The following is a 23443-nucleotide window of genomic DNA, read 5'->3' on the forward strand; positions in this document are numbered from 1 at the left end:
ACAACTAACAACATCATGAAGTACAGTGAGGCGACACACTTATTTAACAATTAGAGATTTCATTAATAACCGAAAGTTCTAACTCCAATTTTTTTTACGTCGCCAAACGATTTTATAAAGTCGACATTAAAATTGCTTCTACAATACTGAAACTGGACTATTATTTTCTATACCTAGTGGGAAATAATTTTTTAACAAAAAAAAATTGTCTTATTTAATGGAAAATAATTTTTATTCATAGAAAATTATTAACAAATGAATGTTATTAACAAAAACTGCTTATTTACATAATTACCAAAAAAATTATCTCATGGAAAATAATTTTTATTGATAAAAAATTATTTTCTTTAATGGAAAATATTTTTTATTAATAGAACATTATTTTATTTACCTAATGTGGAAAATAATTTAAAAAAAAAAAAATTGTTTTATTTAATGTAAAATAATTTTTATTAATAAAAAAATTAAAAAACATTATTAACAAAAGCCGTTTATTTACATAATTAACAAAAATTGTCTTATTTACTGAAAAATAATTTTTAATAGCAGAAAATTATTTTATTTAATGCGGAAAATAATCTTTGTTATTAGGATTTTTTTTATTTAATGAAAAATTAGTTTTATTAATAAAAAATTATTTTATTTAACGTGGAATATAATTTCATTAGTAAGGAATTATTTTCCATAACGCATAAAATAATTGTTATAAGAAAAGAGTTATTTTCCATTAGGTACGGAAAACAATAAAATAAAACAAAAATAATAGGAATAGATAATAAAATTAATTGAAATTAAAATTAAAAAAAACTTATTACCACATTTTTTTCTGTTTTTGTGAATCATAATATTTATTTATTTATTCAATACAAATTATAATATGTAATTCAAAAAATTATTTTTATGGTAAATCTTCATTAAATAGTTAATTAAAAATTATGATTTGTAAAGACAAAAAACGGATATATTAAAAAAATAATCTACATTTTATAAACTGTTTTTGATCATTTATTTTTTTATGGAAAAAAAATTTATTGCACCTAATTATTGTTCCTGTTACCATTTTTATGTTCTTTAGTCAACAATTTAATACACATTTATATCTCGAGATATATAGACCACACTTAACGGTATATCTCATTGTTAATAAAATTATTATATTTACAGTTCAAATAGTCTTTACAAAATGAAATTTTTCCCAATGATGATGAATTCTTTGATAACAATTTTATATCTCTTGATAAAGAATTCATTAATAACCGGATTTCTCTTACACTTGAAAGTACAACTTTTAATTTATGTAAATAAAAATAAATAAATAGAAATAAAAAAAAAATGTAAATGAATAAATATAAATTAATAAATTAATAAATAAATGAAAAAGTAAATATACAAATTTATGCTATATAAAATAAATTAACAAAAAATTTTTTTTTTTTTTTCAGGAAAGATGTGGCCTTGTTTTTGGAGTTAAAGCCCTCCCGCAGGCTTGGCAAGACTGAGGGTCCACATTTCAAACCAATTGGCAAAAAGTAAGGATTTACATCCTCAAAATCAGACCAAAAAAAAAATTTAAAAAAAAAAATTAAATTAAAATTCTCCAAATTGAAAAAAAAATCGAGAGAGAAAATAAACTTAGACAGAAAATAAAGGAGCGAGCGTAGTGCGAAAGTGCGAAAACAAAAAAGTGATTGAAGATTTTGAGGAATTCAGGAGAAACAGAGAAAATTTTCACAAAAAAAAAAACGCGACTCTCATTCAGATACACAAATCAAAGAGCAAAATTCCAAAAAAAAAACAAAGCTTTCTTGCATCTCATTTTAACTGTAAAATTAAGAATTTTTTAACTCGCGAGTTTTTCTATTCTATATAAGGAAAAAAAAAAAAAAAAGAAAAAATGACTTTAAGCTCTCGAAGATTTGTGACATTAATGGTGCAGATCACAATTGGCATTCTGACGATCCTACAAATTATCGCCGATACAGCAGGCAAGGAAACAAATTCAGAGAAACCACCTCCGTGTCAAAGGTAAGTGATGCATCACGAGAAACAAAAAAAAAAACAAATGTCTGACAAATTATTTCCATGAAACATTTTCTGATAAATTTAATTTTCCATTGTACAATATTGAATTTAAATTTTATCGGAAGTGTTTAATTTTATTCAAATTTTTCCCGCAGGGAGAAAGAGGAAGCGTAATCAGTAAACATTTAGTTTAGAATGAAAATAATTAATTTAATTAAGTAAATAAATCGATTAATTTTCGAATAGTAAATAAATTAATTATCTGATCGTAAATAAATTAATTTTCTAATCGTAAATAAATTAATTTTCTAATCGTAAATAAATTAATTTTCTAATCGCAAATAAATTAATTTTCTAATCGTAAATAAATTTATTTTCTAATCGTAAATAAATTTATTTTCTAACAGTAAAAAAAATAAATTAATGAATTTATTTTTGAATATACCTAGTAAATAAATTAATTGATATATATATATATATATAAAGTTACCTATCAATTTATAGCTGTAAAGTTCACATTTTTAATCAACTTTTGACGAAGAAAAATAGTCATGAATTTAAATATTATAAAAAATTGAAAATTCGTCATTTTTAATATCTCTCAACTTTTTTGCACTAGAAATTTTTTAATTTCGATCTTTTGTAATTTGGAATATTTTATTTTGGGAATTTTCTATACTTTGGAAAAGTAGTTTTTGAAAAATTCAAATTTTCCCTGGAACTTTCGGTTTGGAATTTTGTTAACTCAATTTCTTTTCTGTTGAATAAATTTTTTTGCAATCAACTTGAAAGTATCAAATTGCAACGAATTGATAACAAAAGTTTGGATTAAAAATCATAAATTGATCCAAATTTTTGCTAACAATTCGTAAGAAAACAGTAAAAAAAAAGTTGTATTAAATCGTCAATTGATCCAAATTTTTACTATCAATTTAAAACAGTAACAAAATTGTTTAATTGTGACGCGTCGCGAAGAAAAGCACCTAAGAAGCATATCGAAAATTTTACAGGTGGAGGAAAAAAGGAAAGAGAAAGTATTTCAGATAAGTATTTGATAAAAATTTAATTTTGAGTTCAGATAGTTAAAAAGTAATCTTTAATTTATCTGAAACAATCATAATCCGAAAATCGGATTATTAATCTAAATTTCTGTTATTGTTTTGTTACAAATTGTCATCAATAATTTGGATGAATTAATGATTTACTCCAAATTTTTGTTAATGTTTTGTTGTTTCTTTGATTAAATCATAAATTGATCCAAATTTTTGCTAACAATTCGTAACAAAACAATAATACAAAATTTAGACTAAATCTATAATTGATCCAAATTTTTGCTATCAATATTAAAAACCGTCAAAAACTGTACCAACAGAACAGTAACAAAAATTTGGATTAAATCAATAATATTGGTTCAAATTTTTGCTATCAATTTATAACGAAACAATTGCAAAAAATTAGATCATCAATTGATCTAAATTTTTGTTGATGAGAAAAAATTATTACCAATTTTCCAAACGGATTTTCGTTTCCAAAAATAATCTTAATCTAAATCCATAAAAAAATTTGTTTGTAAAAAATATTTTCTCTCCTAAATCGTTGATAATTTTTGTGAACTTTATACCAGAGTTGTAAGTATTTAGTTACAACAAAATAATTGTTTTGGAAAAAAGGGTAATTTTTCAAAGAAAGTTTAGAAAAAAAAAGAATTGTAGTTATAATCTTACTGGAGTGACCTTAATATTGAACTTAGAAACGATGAAACAGAGTATAATGTATGAGAGGGTTTTAAATTAACGTGTTCCGCAAGTACGATGCGCACATGACCTTAACACTGAATGTCCACGTGCTTCGCGCCAATGAACGCATCTTCATCATTATCATCATCACCATCATCACCGTCGTCTTCGACGTCGTCGTCGCGCCTTTATTGATGACGATGTCGATTTTTGTGCCAATGACAATGTTGTTGGCCTCTGTTAGCAATTCTGCGAGGTAAAGCCTCGTCCAATTTCTAAATCAAACTAACGAAATTTATTTTTTTTTCCAATTTTCGTTATATGTAGTACCAAAAAAAAGTAATTTTCAGAAATACACTGAAAAAATTGTTTTAATTTTTGTTGTTGCAAAACCGAAAAGTAGTCGAATTTTTTGAGCATCAGTAATCAAAAGGAAATTCAGTTTTTGACTAGTGAAAATTTGGCTAATCATTAGTAATTGTTCTGATAGTAATTAGTTAGTGATTCGAATAGCAATTAGATAGTGATTTTAATAGCAATTAGATAGTGATTTTAATAGCAATTAGTTAGTGATTTTAATAGCAATTAGATAGTAATCCTAATAGCAATTAGATGGTAGTTCTAATAACAATTAGATGGTAGCTCTAATAACAATTAGATGGTAGTTCTAATAACAATTAGATGGTAGTTCTAATAGAAATTAAAGAGTAGTTCTAATAGCAATTTAATAGTAATTTTAATAGCAATTAGTTACTAATTCAAACAGTAATTGAAACTTGTAAAAATATTAGGTAAACATTTAGTTATTTTTCAGTTAAGAAACAGTTCGATAAACAATCGGACAAACTCAGTTGCATTTGAAACAAAAATTACAATTTTCTGTCAAGAACCACTTTATCTTGTGACTAATTTATCATGAGAAGATATTTAGCCAAAACATTTCTTGACAAAATTACAATTTTGATTTAAATGAAACGTTTAATTGCTATCAAAATTTAGAATATTAATTTCAAAAATGTGAATAAAGTGAAAAGATTAGAATTAGAATTTCAGAGAGAGAATTTGAATTTAGTGTTTTAATTTTCATTGTAGAGTTATAAATGTATATAAAGAGGAAGATTTTGGTCGAAGCTTTCGCACTGCGTTACTCTGGCTTTCATCCAAACACAACTAATGTCCCCGTTTAATGTGGCCTCTTTCTTTATGATGTAATAAAAAAAAAGGGTTGCAATGTTAATTTATCATTCTAAACTCTCAACACCGAAAAATATGATGAGTTCAGAATATTAAAAGAAATTGGAAATATTTTCCCAAAACTGAATGAATTTAAATGATTTAAATTCTTTTAGGCTTGATGGCAAAAATTGCCTTTAGTGATTGACCATAAATACCTAAAGATACCTGAGGATCTCAATTTAATCTGTTAATTAAATTTAGACAATTTTAATTATTAAATATTAATTATGTTAATTGCTAATTATGAATTAGGAATTATTAATTGTTAATTATGAATTATGAATTATGAATTAGGAATTATTAATTGTTAATTATGAATTATGAATTATGAATTAGGAATTATTAATTGTTAATTATGAATTAGGAATTATTGTTAACTATTGATGATTAATTATTAAATAATTGAATTAAATAGTAATTTACCGTAATTAGATGAACATATCAGCACTGCTTGTAGACATCACAGGGCGTATCCGGAAGATAAAAAAACTTTAAGGTCTTCCAGTTTATGTATAGAAACAGAAAGTCGATGAATATTATACGAGGTCATAGATCAGTGGCGATTCTTCGCTGATAATATATTTTTTCAGATTTTTCATTTTCCAAAATGTCCAACTATTCTAATGCCGAAAAATGCCGATTAAAATTCTTTTATTCAAAAGTAAAGTAACACTTTTTCTAAGGATATCAAGTGGAGACAAAAAAAAAATATTGCGAAGCAACGTTTTTGATTCGTTTTTTGTCTCAACTTGATATCCTTAGAAAAATTTTGAACCTAAAATTTAGAATTGCATTTTTGACGCGCATTCAAGATTACAAAGAAACAAAAGAATTTTTGTTTCAATCTCCCTTTCCCCAGAGTGTCGTTGTCGCACTACACAATTCGTCAAAATTCATTATGCTAATTTCTATCTAACGGATTTTAGTAAATCGTTTAGATAAAAATGCATTAATTTTTCTTTTTCAAATCATGATGTTCCATAAAAATATATAACAGTATAAACGAATCATAAAATTAAAAATAAAAACACAAGAAAAAAAATTTATACCTTACAGCGAAATATTCTGCCATGGAGATTTATTGCACACAGTACAAATGGCGACGATCTTCAAAGACTCGAAGACTTTTGTCGATATGAAAATGAAATATTCACCAAATAAAACAATGTCCATGTTTCGAGAGTTGATGACTGATACCGATAATAAGCCAACATCACGTCAAGTTGAAAGTTTTTTGAATAAAACATTCGATCCAGCTGGATCGGAATTTGAGGCATGGGATCCAGTCGATTGGAAGGCAAAACCAATGTTTCTCGATAAGATTCGCGATAAAAATTTAAAGCAATTTGCTGAGGATTTAAATCGTATTTGGAAATTGCTTGGAAGGAAAATAAAGGACGATGTTAAGATAAATCATGAGCAGTATTCAATTATTTATGTGGAGAATCCTGTTATTGTTCCCGGTGGACGTTTTCGGGAATTTTACTATTGGGACTCGTATTGGATTGTCAAGGGCCTTTTATTGTCGGAAATGAAAACAACTGTTAGGGGAATGCTGTCAAATTTTGTGTCAATTGTCGATCGAATTGGATTTATACCGAATGGTGGGAGAATTTATTATACGCAAAGATCACAACCACCAATGTTGATACCAATGGTTAATGAATATTTGAAAGCTACTGATGATAGAGAATGGTTGGAGGAGAATCTTTGGTTGTTGGAGAAAGAATTTGAATTTTGGATGACTAAACGAACGGTTCAAGTGACTAAGGATGGTGTTACGTATACTCTTGCCAGATATTATGAAGATTCCGAAGGTCCCAGACCCGAATCTTATAGGTACTGAAATATTTATTTGCTTTTTTTGATTCTTTCACAGATTTGAATATTGGTTTTAAATTATGTGCTGGTTCATGAGAATTTTTAACTTTTTCGGAAGCACATTCACCAATTTAAATGAAACTTTTCATTCAATAAACTTCATTTATTGAAATGAAAGTAAAATTTATTGATGTAAAGTTCCGGAAAATTAACTTTTTGATCCAAAGAATTTACTGTATTGACACCAAAATCTTTTTACCGCTTTGATTTATTTTGGCTCAAAAAAAATTGATTTTCTGGAACTTTGTATTAATAATTAGAATTACACTACCGAATTTTATTTAAATTGATGACAACGCTCTGAAAAGGACAATTTTCTTTATCAGGGTTGCCACAGTTCAGAAAAATCAGAAAATTCAGGGAAAAATCAAGGAAAGTAAAATTTGCCAGGGAAATCAGAGAAACGTCAGGGAATTTTATCAAAAGTATTGGAAAACTATTAAATTTCTAGAATTCATACAAAAAAATTATGAATTTTGTTATCTAGTAGCCTTTATAAATATTGAAAAAATTTAATTTAAATTTAAATTCTGTCTATTTATAAAAATAATTGAAATTTACAGAATTAAAATTGAATTTATTTTAAATAATTTAATTCTTGACGAACAATTATAAAAATATTATTTATAAATTATTTAATAAATTCTTCACAGAAATTAATTTCTTATAAAATACAATTTCAATAAAAATCCGTATAACAGTAATTGAATTATTTTTAATTACATTTTTATTAAATTAGTCAAAAAAATATTCAAGAAATTCAATTATTTTCATAAATAATGAAATTTTTCGCACAAATTCAATTATTTTCATAAATAATAAAATTCTTCGTAGAAATTCAATTATTTTCAAAAATAATAAAAAATTTTGTTAAAAATTCCATTATTTTAAAAATTCTTTACAGTAATTCAATTACTTTCATAAATAATAAAATTCTGTATAGAAATTCAATTATTTTCATCAATAAAAAAAATTCTTTGGACAAATTTAATTATTTACAAAAATAATAAAATTTTATGTAGAAATTCAATTATTTTCAATCCAATTTTTAAAAAATTTGTTCGCAGGAATCGCAGGCACTAAAATATTTTCAAAAATAATAAAATTCTTTGCAGAAATTCAATTATTTTCATAAATAATAACACCTTTTGTAGAATTTCAATTATTTTTAATACAATTTTAAGAAATTTGTTCATTATTTTCAGAAATAATAAAATTTTTCGCAGAAATTCAATTATTTCCATAAATGATAAAATTCTTTTTAGAAATTTAATTATTTTCTGAAATAATAAAATTCTTTGTAGAAATTTAATTATTTTCAATACAATTTTAATACATTTGTTCTCAGGAATTCAATTATTTGCAAAAATGTTAATAAAATTCTTTGCAAAAATTTCAAATATTTTTGTAAATAATAAAATTCTTCGCAGAAATTCAATTATTTTCACATATAATAAAATTCTTTGTAGAAATTCAATTATTTTCAAAAATAATATAATTCTATGTAGAAATTTAATTAATTTCGAAAATTTTTTAAAAATTCTTTGCAGAAATTCAATTATTTTCATAAATAATAAAATTCTTCTTAAAAATACAATTATTTTCAATGCTATTTTAATAGATTTGTTCGCAGGAATTCAATTATTTGCAAAAACGTTAATGAAATTCTTTGCAAAAATTTCAAATATTTTTGTAAATATCAAAATTATTAGCAGAAATTTAATTATTTTAATAAAGTTCCATATAACAATTGAATTATTTCCAATACATTTTTAAATGGAATTTAAAAAAAGAATACAATTATTTTTAAAAATTTTTAATTTAATGAATTTTAATTTTTTAAATGAATTTAAATATTTTGAATATAATTTTAATAAAATTCTTCAAAACAATTAAATTGAATTTAGAAATTTTAATAAAATTTCATACAAGAATTAAATTTGAATTAATAATGATTTACAGTAATAAAAACAATATACATAACCATTATTATTAATATAGTTTAAATTTCAAAAGGTTTCAAAAATTAAAGTTTTGAAAAATTTGAATTTTAAAAAATTTTAATTATAAATTCTGAAGAAATTGGTTTTTTAAAAAATTGTATGCCATATTTTTCAAAATTAGTTAAATTATAAAAATATCTGTATTCATTTAAAAAATTTTCAAATTATTGAAATTTCATGAAATTGAATTGTATAAACAAGTGGATTTCAGAAATATTTTTAGTGATCTTTTGTTTTCTTTTTGAATAAATAATTGAATTCTCAAGGAAATTATTTCTTAAAAATTATTGATTCAGAAAAAAATTTCATTTGAAAATTCCAGAAAATAATTTAAAATCTTGAAAATAATTTTGGAGGAAGTTACAGTGATTCTTATATAAATTATAATTAATTTAAAATTAAAAGATTAAAAATTTTTTAAAATCTTAATTTTTATGGAAAAATAATAATAATAATAATTGAATATTTATTTTTAAAAAACTATTGATGTTTTGAATAATTTTACAATATTAAAGATTTAAATTTTAATTAATATTTTATTATTTTTTCTAAATATTCAAATTTTTTTCTATCTAATTATTTTTAGAGTGCATCAGAATATTTTTTTAAAATTTTTTCTTTAAGATCAATTTTTTCAAGTCAAAATTCTGCCTGGAAAAATAAGGGGAAAATAAAATTTTTCTGGCAACCTTGTTTATGAAATAGCGCCAATAAATACATATTGTGAATATTTATTTTATTACTTTCTTTCATGTAGAGAGGACTATTTGACGAGTCAAATTTTCCGCACTGCCGAAGAGAAAAATAATTATTACTCTGAACTGAAATCAGCTGCAGAAAGTGGATGGGATTTTTCCAGTCGTTGGTTTATTCTTGAGGGTACCAACAAAGGTAAATTATTTCCAGCGATTTTAAAATTCAAAAATTTTTTTTCTTTTTTCTTAAAAAAAACTTTTCCTCTAAAAAAAAATAACCTCAAGTTTATGACACCGACGACAATAATAATTGGAATAAATGATTAGATAATTTACAGAATCGTTTGTTGTAATTCAGTGTCATAAAAATTATCGACGCATTCCGAGAAATTCTCATTTTCAACTCTCGATTAATTATAAGGAACAAGGAAGAAAGAATTTTTCTGTTGTTATTTATTTACTTTTTACGAGATAAAAATATTATTGTTATATTGTGAATTTTTTTTTTTTGTCATTTATTCGACACGAGAGTTTAAAAAAAAAAAAATTATATTTCAGGTAATCTGACGAATTGCAAGGCAAGAAGCATAATTCCCGTTGACCTTAATTCAATAATATATTTAAACGCACAATTGTTGTCGGATTTTAATCGAATGATTGGCAATAAGACAAAAGCTAATTATTATATGAAAAAGGCAGACGAATGGAGGGATGCTGTGACGGCGGTATTGTGGCACAATGAAGTTGGTACATGGTTAGACTATGATATTATTAATGAAGACAAGAGGGATTATTTTTATCCGACAAATGTTCTTCCACTTTGGGCGAATTGTTACGATCAGGAGAAAAAAAGTGATTTTGTATCAAAAGTTTTGAAATATCTTGAGAAACAACAAATAATGCTGAATCTCGGCGGTATACCGACAACTTTGGAACATTCGGGTGAACAATGGGATTATCCAAATGCCTGGCCTCCATTGCAATATTTTGTCATTATGTCGCTTGATAAAACGTCCGATCCTTGGGCAATAAGATTGGCCTATGAATTGAGTCAACGATGGGTGCGCAGTAATTATAAGGCATTCAATGAAACTAACTCCATGTTCGAAAAGGTGAGAGCACTCTTACAGTCGAACCTGTCGGAATGAAACGCTAAATTAAAAAAAATTTTTTTTTTAAATCGATAATGTTTTTACTTATTATATAATTATATAATAAAATTTTACTACAGTAAACAATCCTTAAAAAATTTGTTTTTAACAAAAAAAATTAAAATAAAAAGAAAGAAAGAAAAAAAATTGAAATAAAAAAAAATTGAAATTGAAAATAATTATTTCAATAATTATTTTCACTTAGTTTCAAAGTATTGTAAAAATATTACAAAATTAAATTACAAACAAATTTGTAATTAAACTTTGGAACTAAGTGAAAATAATTATTTCAATAATTATTTTCACTTAGTTCCAAAGTATTGTGCAAATATTACAAAATTAAATTACAAAGAAATTTTTTAAGGAATGTTTACTGTAGTAAAATTTTTAAAATCGAGTTGCTTTCCGACAGGTTTTACTGTATTTCGTTTGGATTCTAATTTTTAAATTGTAATTAGGAGAATACAGGCTTTTCATTTATCTACTAAAAATTTTTCTTAATTTTTTTTTACTTTTTTTTTACTTTTTTTACTATTTGGATATTTTTTTACTTTCATGCCACTAAAAGCTACTCTATTCTTTTTTAAAAAAGAGTTTCCACTACTTTAAATCCGCTAATAGTTGAAATAAAAAAATTAATATTTATTTTCTAGAAAATTTTCATAAATAATCAAATTCTTCGCACGAATTCAATAATTTTCATAAATAAAAAAAAAAGTCTCTGCAAAAATTCAATTATTTTCATAATTAAAAAAAAAGTCTTTGCAAAAATTCAATTATTTTCAATAAAATTTTAATTTTAAATTAGAAGAAAAATTGCAAAAATTCAATTATTTTCATAAATTTTTATAATTTTTTTCGCAAGAATTCAATTATTATCAAAAATAAAAAAATTTGTAGAAATTCAATTATTTTAATTATTTTTATTTATTTTCTTTACAGAAATTCAATTATTTTCATAAATAATAAAATTCTGTGTAGAAATTCAATTATTTTCAATATAATTTTAATAAATTTGTTCGCAGGAATTCAATTATTTTCAAAATAATAAAATTCTCTGTAGAAATTCAATTAAAAAAATTTTTTTTTTAATTCTTTACAGAAATTCAATTATTTTACATATAAATAATAAAATTTTCTGTATAAATTCAATAATTGTCTTAAATAATAAAATTCCTTGCAGAAAGTTAATTATTTTCAATGCAAATTTAATAAATTTGTTCGCAGGAATTCAATTATTTAAAAAAAATTTTTTCAATTCTTTAATTTAATTCAAACTAATAAAATTTTAAATATTAATAAAAAAAAATTGCAACTGATTAAAATTACAAGACAACAATTAATTTACAAGTTAATTTGTTTTATCTAAAACATTTTGTATCTTTTTTAAAAAGTAATTCCCACCTTCCTTCTATTAGAATAGAAAATATGATGTGATTCCTGTAAAATTATTTTTAGTCTTTTTTTTACATTTTTATGCATGAATTTTGATATTTTTCAAAAAATCTAAGAGAAGAGAATTTTTTATATGAATTTTTCAAAAATTGAATTATCTTAATAAAATAAAGTAAATTAAAATTTATAAAAAAATCTATTTCTATAAATTTGTAAATAATTTGCAAACATAGTGAATTTTCATATTTGTTCAAATTAGACATTTTTTAAAAATTAATTATTTTTTAATAATTTTGGAAAAATTCTTTCAAAAAATTAAATTATTTCCTAAAGATTTTACTAATTTCAAATTATTGACAAATTTTTTTTTACTGAATTTCAATTATTTTTAAAAATAAAGTTTTTTATAAAATTTAAAAGGAATTTAAAATATACTTAAACAAATTAGAAAAAGTTTTTTTTAAAGAAACCAAAAAAAGTTACAGTTTGCATTTTTAATGACAAAAAAAATTGAATTTTTGTGTTTAAATAATTGAATTCTAGAAAAATTTCCTGCGAATAATTTTAAAATAATTGATAATTATCTTAAAATATTGATTCCTGTAAAAAGATATTAATATTTATGTATTTATTTTTTGAAATTATTAATTTATTATTTTTCTAAACAATTATAAAAGTTTTAAATAATTTTATTTAAAAATTCTAGAAAATAATTGAATTTTGAAAGAATTGCAGTTGTAATTTTTGGAAATAATTAAATTTCAAAACGTTTTCAGAATGAAATTATTTAAATATTCAAATCCTTGGGAAAAATAAATAACAATACGCATTTAAATATTTATTCATTAAAAATTGTTGAAGTTTTGATTAATTTAATTTAGAATTTCTGGAAAAAACAGTTTTTTGAAAAATTGTATTTAAATTGTTTTTGAAGATAGTCGAATTCTCGAAAATAATTTTAAAAAAAATTGAAATCTAATTTAAATGAAATAAATTTTATATTTTAAACAATTAACAAGTTCGAAGCCTGAAAATTGACAACAGAATTGAAATAGAAATTGAATTGAATTTAATTGAATGAAATTGAAAAAAAAATTAGAATAAAGTTTCTGAACCTTCAATTAAACGAAATTTATTCGTTTCTTCAAATTAAAATTTTATTACAGTAATTGATAATTAAAAAGTGAATGGAGAGTTAAAATAGCAATAAAAAAATTAAAAAGTGAGTTACAATGGGAATAGAGAATTAAAATAGTAATAGAGAATTAAAAAGTGAGTTAAAATAGGAAGAGAGAATTAAAAACAGAATTACAATAGAAATATACAATGAAAATACTAATAAAGAATTAAAAAGTGAGTTGAAATAAAAAAGAGAGAATTAAAAAATTGACAGAACTAAAAAAGCTCAAAGAGAATTAAATAGCAATTTAATTTTGGAATTATAGAAAATAGTAAAATAATAAATAAAATAAATACTAAATACTAAATCTAAGGAGCGAAATTCAGAGGTGATAATTCAGTGATGATAATTAGTTGAGTTTGCTTAATTTTTTCCAGTACGACGCAACAGTATCTGGTGGACATGGTGGCGGTGGAGAATACGAGGTTCAACTTGGATTCGGTTGGTCGAATGGACTTGTTATGGATTTAATAAACAAGTACAGTGATCAGCTTACGGCAGAAGATTACTTTTTACCAACTGATGATTCTCGAACTTTACCTCAAACAGTGGCGGCTGTTTCCACAGCTGGACAACTTATGACTGGTATTTTAGCCATCATAATATCAGTAGCAGTAGGATTTATAGGGTGAGGTGTGTATCCTACTTTTTATCTACTCAAAAAATCATTTCTTACTTGAAAAAAGTCTCTTTATTTTTAAATTTCAATTTTCATTTCTTTTCAATTTTCCAAAAAATATTATTTTCAACTCTCACGAAGTTTTAAATTCCAATTTTCATTTTTTTCCATTTTTAAATTTTCCAACAATATTATTTTCAACTCTCACAAATTTTTAAATTTAAATTTTCGAAAAAAAAAATTTTCAATACTCATGATTTTTTAAATTTAAATAATCAATTTTTAAATTTTCCATAAATTTTTATTTTCCACTCTCATGAATTTAATTTTCAAAAAAAGAAAATTTCATTACAATAGATTTTGATAATTTAATTTATAAATCTAATTAGTAATTAATGTAGATAATTAAAAATTTAAATTAAAATTAAAAATTAAAAATTGAAATTAAAAATTCCGAATAATTGAAATTTATAAATTTACAATCTAATGAATTAAAATAAAAATTTCCCAATTAATTGTACGATAAATAATAAATTGTACCATTTTTCTGTTTCAGATATTCGTCAGATATAAGTCAGATAGGAAAAAAAGTTTTACGGAAAAGTATTATTGAGAAGAAAACATTGATATTTTAGAGTATATATATACGCTGATAATTTTTGATTGCTTCCCAAGTAGAAAAAAAAACTTACGATGACGTAGTCTAGAGAAAGAAAATATTCTCAAAGGCTGATAATTGAGTAACAAAAAAAAGAAATTTCATATTTTTAAAAAACTGTTTTTCCTTTTTTTTTCTTTTTATTTTTTCGTTTGATTTTATGTGAGTGTTTTTTTTTTTGCTTTTGAGCTTTTATTAACTTTTAGACAAGAAAAAAAAACAGTGGCTGGCCACTGTTTTCAATAATTGTTACATTTAACAAATTTTTGAAAGGAAAGAAAAATTTTGAAACAGAAAAAAAAATCCACACTTGCTGGCAAGTGTTGATTTATAACTAATTTTACGTAAATATTGTGTACATATTTATATATACATTTATATAGAACAATATATTTAGTAAATTATTATCGTTTATGGAATAGAAACTAAATATTCCAAACACAGAATTTTACAAAATGAAATGAATTTAACGCCAATGGGAGAATATTCTTAATTATTGTAATAATGAATCTCATTGTTATTAAATTCTTCAACTATTTAGAGACTATTTTTATAAGAATCGAAATGATTTTTTTTTCAACAATTTATTTTTTATAAAATTAATGAAGTTAATGAAATTAATGAAATTAATATTAATCAGGTTTATATTGAGATTATTTGCTATTTTGTTTTGAAAACAAAATTTTTAAAATGTTAAATCGTTGATAATTTATCAAAAATGAAAAATATGGTTTTTTTTCAAGTAGAAATATTTAAAATGGGGTATTACGAGGGTAATTGTATTTATAAATTATATCTCGCTGGTCGATTATTAAGTACAAATTTAACATGTTCCTTAATTGAAAATTAATACATATTAACTTACCTTATTTTCATTTTTGTGTTTTTATTAATTGTTCAATGCTTTTTTTATTGTTTCAGTAGATATAACAAATTTCACAGATAATCTGCTTTTAAACACACACACACACACACTAGAGGATGTATTTAATAATAATAGTAAATCTCGATTAGACTAATTTCAATTTAACAACAAAAAATTGTATTTAATCGCGCGAATTCTTAAAAAAAGGGAAATTTTGTATATTTTGAGATATATTTATTAAAAATTTATTTAGTTGGAAACTAAATGTATTATCTCAAATAGAATAGTTAGAGTAATATACGTAAATATTATTATTATTATTAATATTATTATTATTATAATTATTATAAAAATGTTTTCATTGTCAGAGTATTAAATAATTGGATTTCTGCGAGAAGAAAAAAGTGATAAGCCATGTAAATAATGTAAAATATTTAAGGAAGAGAACAAAAAAAAGTAGATATATCTAGTCAGACAAACGAGTGACGTATACCTTACTGTTGTAATTTGTGACTTGCTATTACTTCAGCACAGCGTTTCAAGTATTTAACTCGAGAATTTTACATTACAATGAAATTATTAATCATCTTCAGTAAAAGAAAAAAAAGAATTGAACATAAAAATAACGAGAAAATTACTTTTTCTAGACAACTTATTCTGATGATCAAAAGATGATCAAAATAAGTTAACAATACTGAATGTGTAATGTAAAATGAAAGTATAATTCTAAGACAAAAGTGTGTTTTTCTGTGAGATAAAATTAGCTTCCATGATAGAATAATCTTTACAAAATATTAAAATGAAAAAGAAACAATTTTTGTCTAGTTATAAATAATTCAAGAAAGTGATAAATATTTTATTAAGTTATAATTTTACTGTTAGTTTTTACATGTTTTAAAATATTTTAATCTTGTTATATATTTTGAAATTAATAGAATATAATTATAAAGAGTTATTTAAAATATCTACAAATTTAAATAAAAAAGAAAAAAATTGTCACGAGCTTTATATCAATGTTATAAATAATAATATGAGTATTTTATGAAACATCTCGTAAAGTATAATAAAAAAAACATTTTTTTAATGCTACAAATTTTTATTTTTAACATAAAAATATCTCAAGTTGTCAGAAAAAGATCATTTTTTTTGAGAGAGTGTAAAAAGAAGAGAGGAGATATATTGTAAAATATTTTTCAACTTTCCAAAAGTAGAAGAAGAAATTTTTTTTTAAACAATTTAATTTTTTTTTTTTTTTGACTCGAAATATAATTGTGTGATAAATTTTGCATGGAAAATTAAAAATTATATACTAATAAGTTTAAAACTGATGCATGTGTCCTACAAAAACTGTTGTTCTTTGAAAGTAGTGATGTACTCCCCAAATCGTAGTTTACTAACTCAATTGTTGACTATCTGATGAACTAATCGTGAAGAAATTAATGAGTTTATATAATAAAGTTAATATATAAAAATTCCTACCAATAGAACCAGCACTTTCCTTTTTAATCCATATGATTATAAATCCTAATATTTTTTTCTTGTGCATGTTTTTAGGTGACGTAGTTTTAAAGTCGAATTTTTTTTCCTGGATTTCATTATTTTTTTTTTGTTGAAAATAAATCGAAAATTGTTGAAAGTAGAGAAATTGAGGAAAATTAATGTCTGAATTAAAAAGAGGAATAAAAACAAAATTAAAAAAGTATAATTAAAATTATAGAAATTGAAATAAGGAAATAAAAACATGAAATAGTAAAATAAGAAAATTTAAAAATTTATTTAGAAAATAAAAAATTGAAATAGAAAAATCAAAAATGAAAATAAGAAAATTACAAAATTAAAAATGAAAATAAGAAAATTTAAAAATCCAATTTGAAAATAAAAAATTGAGAAAGAAAAATCAAAATCTAAAATAATTAAAATAAAAAAATTGAAAAAGAAAAACCAAAAATTGGAGAAGAATTAAAATAAAATTAAAAATTAAAATGAGAAAATCAAAAAATCAAAAACTAAAATAATTAAAATAAAAAAATTGAAAAAGGAAAACCACAAATTGTAGAACAATGAAAATAAGAAAATTAAAAATTAAAATGAAAAAATAAAAAATTTAAACAAAAAAATCAAAAACTAAAATAATTAAAATAAGAAAATAAAAAAATTAAAAAAGGAAAACCACAAATTGTAGAACAATTAAAATAAGAAAATTAAAATGAGAAAATAAAAAATTGAAATAAAAAAATAAAAAACTAAAATAATTAAAATAAGAAAATATAAAATTAAAATAGGCGGAAAATAAGAAAATTAAAATATGAAATAAAAAATTGAAATAGAAAAATACGAGAATTAGAAAGAATTTAATTAGAAAATAAAAAATTGAAATAGGAAAATAAGAAAATAAAAATTGAAATAGAAAAATAAAAAAATTGAAATAATTAAAGAAAACTAAAAGAAGACAAAAAAATTGATATAGGAAAATCAAAAATTAAAATAAAATAAAAAAACCGAAGTTGGAAAAAAATATTTCAATTTTTTATTTTCCTATATTAATCGATTGATTCACTCCGCAAACGAATTAGTAAAAAAACAAGTATTGTTTCCTTCAATATTACATTCTCAAATCACTGTCAAAAATCACAAATTTAATCTCAGTTACATAATTATGAATAAATAAATATTTTCATAAAACGAATTTCAAGGAAAATAATTACAAAGTAAGTATGAAAAGGTGAAAAAAGGAATTATAGATTAAAATCCTATTCAATTTGAATTTAATTGCGCGTTACTTGATTTTGCATGTTTTTTTTTTTTTTTTAAACATTTTATGAAAAAGTAAGAAATATGTCAACATTTCTGCGCAGACTGGATGATAAATTTATTCTTTGAGTATTTCACTTTTTTTTGCAAGATACCGTATAGACAACGTCACACAGTCTCTTCAAGGACTAACTCATTGGGACGTGAGACTATTAAGTTCAATAAGTCCATTCTTCTCGTGATTGCTAGTTCCTGCATTAATTAGGGAATTCCTCTAAGAATTAGGAAATTCAAATTTCAAGCTGAATTCCGAATTTACACAATATATTGCAACATTTGTGAAATTATTCTAAAATAATTAATAATTATTAACTAATAATAGTTATTAACTAATAATAGCTTTATTAACTAATAATAGCTTTATTAACTAATAATAGTTATTAGCTAACAATAGTTATTAGCTAATAATAAATTAACTAATAATGTATAAATAATAATATATTAATTAATAGTAAATTAATTAAATAATAAAATTAATTTAAATTTATTAATTAAACCTTTTTCGAAATTAAATAATATTTTATTTATTTAATATCTAGAAATTAGATATTTCGCTGTAATATATCGAATTTATTTAACATACGACAAAAACAATTGTTTACCCATTATTTGTCGAAATTATGTAATTATTTTATTATTAATATTGTTGTTATTATTATCATTATTAGAATTATTATTATTATTATTATTATTATTATTATTATTATTATTATTATTATTGTTATTATTATTATTGTTATTTTTTATTATATTTGTTAATTATTTATGGACGATAATAACAATTTATTGTTAATTAATTATTTATTATATTTATTATTAGTAATATTATAGTTCTAATATTGAATTATTGTTATTATTTATTTATTTAGTTAAAAATTTATTTAAGTATCAACGGGCTTACAGAAATTGTTTTATTATTATATTATTTTTTTTTTATTTTTTTTTATTATTATTGTTATAATTGTTATTAATATACTTTTTTTTTGTTTTACGAGGGAAGTGTCAAATCTTCCTAATAATATTACTAATATCGTTACTAGTATTGTTGTTATTATTATTTTTTTTTTTTGTTTTACGAGGGAATTATTATTATTATTATTATTATTTACAAATTAACAATAATAATTCATTCTCTTTTCTTCGAGTAGAAATTTAATATTCATGGATACGAAAAATTAATTGCTAATTAATTCTAACAATAAAATGAATGCAGTTGCGTAATAATAATTTTACCAAACGAAAATAAATAAATTCTTTCAATCACAGTCAATCTTTCAAGAAACGAACAATAGAGTAGGAATAGAAAATTTTATTTTAGAGATAACAATTTTTTCTCTTAAATTCCTTAAGTTGGAATAAAGATAAAGATTTTAAATTTTAATTGAAGATAAAGAAGAGATTTCTTCATAAATCTTGGAGAACTTTTTCTGTATTGTGAAAAAAATTTCGTATTTACCTGATAATTTTTCTTTTTTATAATATTTTCTTTTTTTGTCTATTTTATTATAAAAAAAATGAAAAAAATGTTCTCTAAGTGTACAACGAATGTTTTCTTCTCCCAATGGAAAATTCTGAAATTATTGCTAATATCAAAAAATAATTCAAATTTTTTGATTTCAATGAACTTTTAATAATTCAGGAAAAATAATTTAATATTTAAAATTTATTTCAACAATTATTTAATTAAACATTATTATTATAATATGTAAAATAAATTATTATTATTTCTAGATAACTATTTATATTTTATTACAATTTATTCATTTTTATTTATAAAATTAGTTGATGTTACAAGAGAAGGTCAAAAAAATTGTTAAAATCGAAAACTCGAAATAAAAAAAATTGTTTAAAATAAAAAAATTGTCGAAAGTAAAAAATTGTTAAATTTAAAAACTTGAAAATAAAAAAATTGTTAAAATTAAAAAAGTTGTGAAAATAAAGAAAAAATTGTTGTAATCGAAAAATTTGTTAAAATCAAAAAAGTTGAAATTAAAAAAAAAGCTTGTTAAATAAAAAATTAACTTACTTTATTATAAGAAAAAAAATGATAAATACGAGGAAATTAATAAATATTTTTCATTTTACAGAATAGTTATCTACAAGAGACGTCAGTATCTCTCACTTGAACCAGCGACAACTTACGACAAGAGACAATTTGGAGACGGAGGCAATATTTACAGGAAAAAAATCGCCTACACGGAACTCAGAGACATGGGCAACGATTGACAATGACTCGAATTTTAGGTGTAATTACAAATTTATAATACTCTTTTTTTCATAGTTTAACAATCATTAAACTGTGAGAAAAAAAAATATATCTTAAGATAAAAATTGTTCTGTCATTAGCTGTGAGAATTTTTTAAATTTATTTTAATTTTACAGAAGTTGAAATTTCTAATTTTAATAACTTAAAATTTATTTTTATTTATTAATTTATTCATTATAAATTTTGATGACAAATTGTAAATAAATTTTTTAAAATAACAAAAAAAAACCCAGCTAATGACCGCAGCGAAAGTACATTATTGTATAATAAAATTAACGAAAAACAGACATCAATAATTTTGAAAAAGAAAAATGTATTGTTTTGTGATTTTATATATTAAAGAATTGTAATTATAGATTTATTTTTAAAGGCGCTAATACCTAATTATATATATTGAAAATTTAATGATTATTGACTATTATTTTAAAAATTGATTTCGAAACTTGAAAAATTCTTGTAATTTTTTATTACATTATAAATTAGCTGTTTGCCACAATGTTTGTGAATTCTTTTGACGTTAATTTCATTTATTTGAATTGTCATTTACAAGTCTATTAATGTACCAACAAGTTCTTGTCGATATTTATTTGTTTGTTTTGGAAAAAAAAAGTTGCGACAAATAGAGTTAATTTGTTTGTTAAAAAAAATATTTTTTTCGGAAGAAAGAAGAGAAAAAATAAATTTGGAAAATTGTAATTTTTAATTAATTTTTAATTAAATCTTAATTAATTAATTTTGATTCAATTTATATTAATTAATTTTAATTATGAAAAAAGACTAAATTGCGGCACAAATTTTATTTTTCCTACCGAAAAAAAACCAAAACTGCTATTTTTGTGTCAATTTTTCGTAAAGAAAATTTTGTGTTTTAAATATTTTTTTTATAGAATTCTAACAAAATAATGTGCAAATAGCTAATTTTAGATAAATTCTGTTTTCATAAATTGTATTAAAATGATGCAGGATTTTTGTTAAGAACTTCATGTAAACTTTAGTAATAATCGCCAAAGTTATATGTGAAAAAATGTGTATATATTTATAAGAGTAACGAATTTTAATAATATTGAGGATCATGCTTCAGATTATACATTTCACAGTTGAAAACAAAAGAAAAAAGATATAGCAAATATCGAAAACCTTTCTTTTATTGCATCTCATTTGTCTCTCAATAAAGAGAGAAGGCCATTGAGACAACAACAAAAAATTTGCTACTGTTACAGATTATTTCAATTTAAAAGAGTAAAAAGAATTTGTAGAAAAAAAAATTCTATAACTAGAGATTATTTTTCCTTTCGTTAAAGTAGAACAGGAAAAGAAGATAAAAAAGAAGGAAAAAAAGACAAAAAATTCATAGCGATCATATTAAAAAAGCAATAATTTGTTACCGTTACTAAAAGTTGTAAAATTAAGAGGAAAAATAATTTGTATTATCGCACATTTTATTGAGAATGTATTTTTTCTCGAATAATTTAATTGAATATTTGAATTGAATATTTTAATTAAATAGTTCAATTGAATATTTTAATTGAATACTTTAATTAAATATTTTAATTGAATATTTTAATTGAATATTTTAATTGAAAATTTGAATTGAAAATTTGAATTGAAAATTTGAATTGAAAATTTGAATTAAATATTTAAATTGAATATTTGAATTAAATATTTTAATTGAAATTAATCTATAGCAATTGAAATTTTATTCACCGTGAAAGTAAAGACAAGGAATTCGTGCTGTGCACGATATTCCGCGAATTATTATAAAATATTATACGAGAAACTTTATAAAGTCTGCTGGTCCGACCTCTATATTGTATTTCTATTGTAGCTAGAAGAAAATGCATCTTTATTATGTGACAGACAACAAAACTTCGTATTAGTCATTGTGACATAATTATTTGCATACAAATAATATTCATAAGGGAAGAAAAAGAAAAATTTCTGTCGATAAACAAATAAAATTCATATTTTTTTTTTTGAAAAAAAAGAATATTACACTGAGAAAGAGACAAAATTGTTGGAAATTTTCTTGAATTTTATCTGAAGTCATTTTTTTGAAGAAATTTCAAATTTATTTTTCACCACCAATGGCAATAATAATAATAACTTTTAAAAAAATAATAAAAATTATAAAGGTTAAAATAATAAAAATAATAAAGATTAAAATAATAAAAATATTAAAAATTAAAATAATAAAAATAGTAAACATTAAAATAATAAAAATAGTAAACATTAAAATAATAAAAACAGTAAATATTCAAATAATAAAATTAGTAAAAATTAAAATAATTAACAATGAAAATAATGATAAAAACAATAGTAGTAAAAAATTAACTATATTTAATGAAACAATTCTTATTCAATCGAATAGAAATATATTTTTATAAACACTTTGTATTTAAATTATAATTGTAGCATTAAGTACAAAAAAAACATTACACTTTACTCAATATAATGCAAAATAAATAAAAATACTCAACGTAAATGACTCTATAAAATGAAATTAAGATTTTTTCCACAATTCGCTAAATACGTCCACAGTCTATTTACTTCAATATTGAAATTTTTCAATTTGGAGAAATTTTTAATTAAGTTAAAATTGAGAAATAAATTGAGAAATAGTAAATAAATAAATAACAAATAAATAAATAAATAATAGTAAATAAGAAATAAATACTAAATAATTAAGTGAAATAATTTTCTCAGTGTCATAAAATCGATAACGGACATGTGAGTGTGGAAAAAAAACGCTAAAAATGTCCACTAAGCGTTTGGTCACAAATTTTTCTATCATAAGCCTTATTGCGCGTAAATAAATAAACTAGAAAAATAATAAATATTTATTGTTGCGCAAAAAAAAATATGGATAGAAAAATATCTTTTATATAATATCAAATTTTTCTATAGAATATTATGTAAAAAGTTTTA

At 21.6% G+C, this 23443-nt stretch overlaps 1 protein-coding gene across 7 annotated transcripts in view; it reads left to right on the forward strand.

The window, feature by feature from the left end:
- The window catches only part of LOC122509421 (trehalase-like), a 45307-nt gene extending 24483 nt beyond the window's left edge, over window positions 1–20824 (forward strand). For 5 of the 7 annotated variants that reach the window (XM_043623483.1, XM_043623482.1, XM_043623486.1 and 2 more), the window contains 6 exons: window positions 1443–2025; window positions 6051–6833; window positions 9636–9769; window positions 10132–10685; window positions 13677–13927; window positions 20340–20824. In XM_043623483.1, coding sequence (XP_043479418.1) covers window positions 1895–2025; window positions 6051–6833; window positions 9636–9769; window positions 10132–10685; window positions 13677–13927; window positions 20340–20478 — 1992 coding nt within the window. In that variant the 5' untranslated portion in view covers window positions 1443–1894 and the 3' untranslated portion in view covers window positions 20479–20824. Of the gene's footprint in view, window positions 1–1442; window positions 2026–6050; window positions 6834–9635; window positions 9770–10131; window positions 10686–13676; window positions 13933–14474; window positions 14501–15500; window positions 16298–20339 lie in introns of those variants that run through there. The other 2 variants (XM_043623487.1, XM_043623489.1) reach the window with 2 other exon arrangements.
- The last annotated feature ends 2619 nt before the right edge of the window (window positions 20825–23443 follow it).

Source organism: Leptopilina heterotoma, unplaced genomic scaffold, assembly GCF_015476425.1.
Source record: "Leptopilina heterotoma isolate Lh14 unplaced genomic scaffold, ASM1547642v1 Lhet_60, whole genome shotgun sequence".
Lineage (NCBI taxonomy): Eukaryota > Metazoa > Arthropoda > Insecta > Hymenoptera > Figitidae > Leptopilina > Leptopilina heterotoma.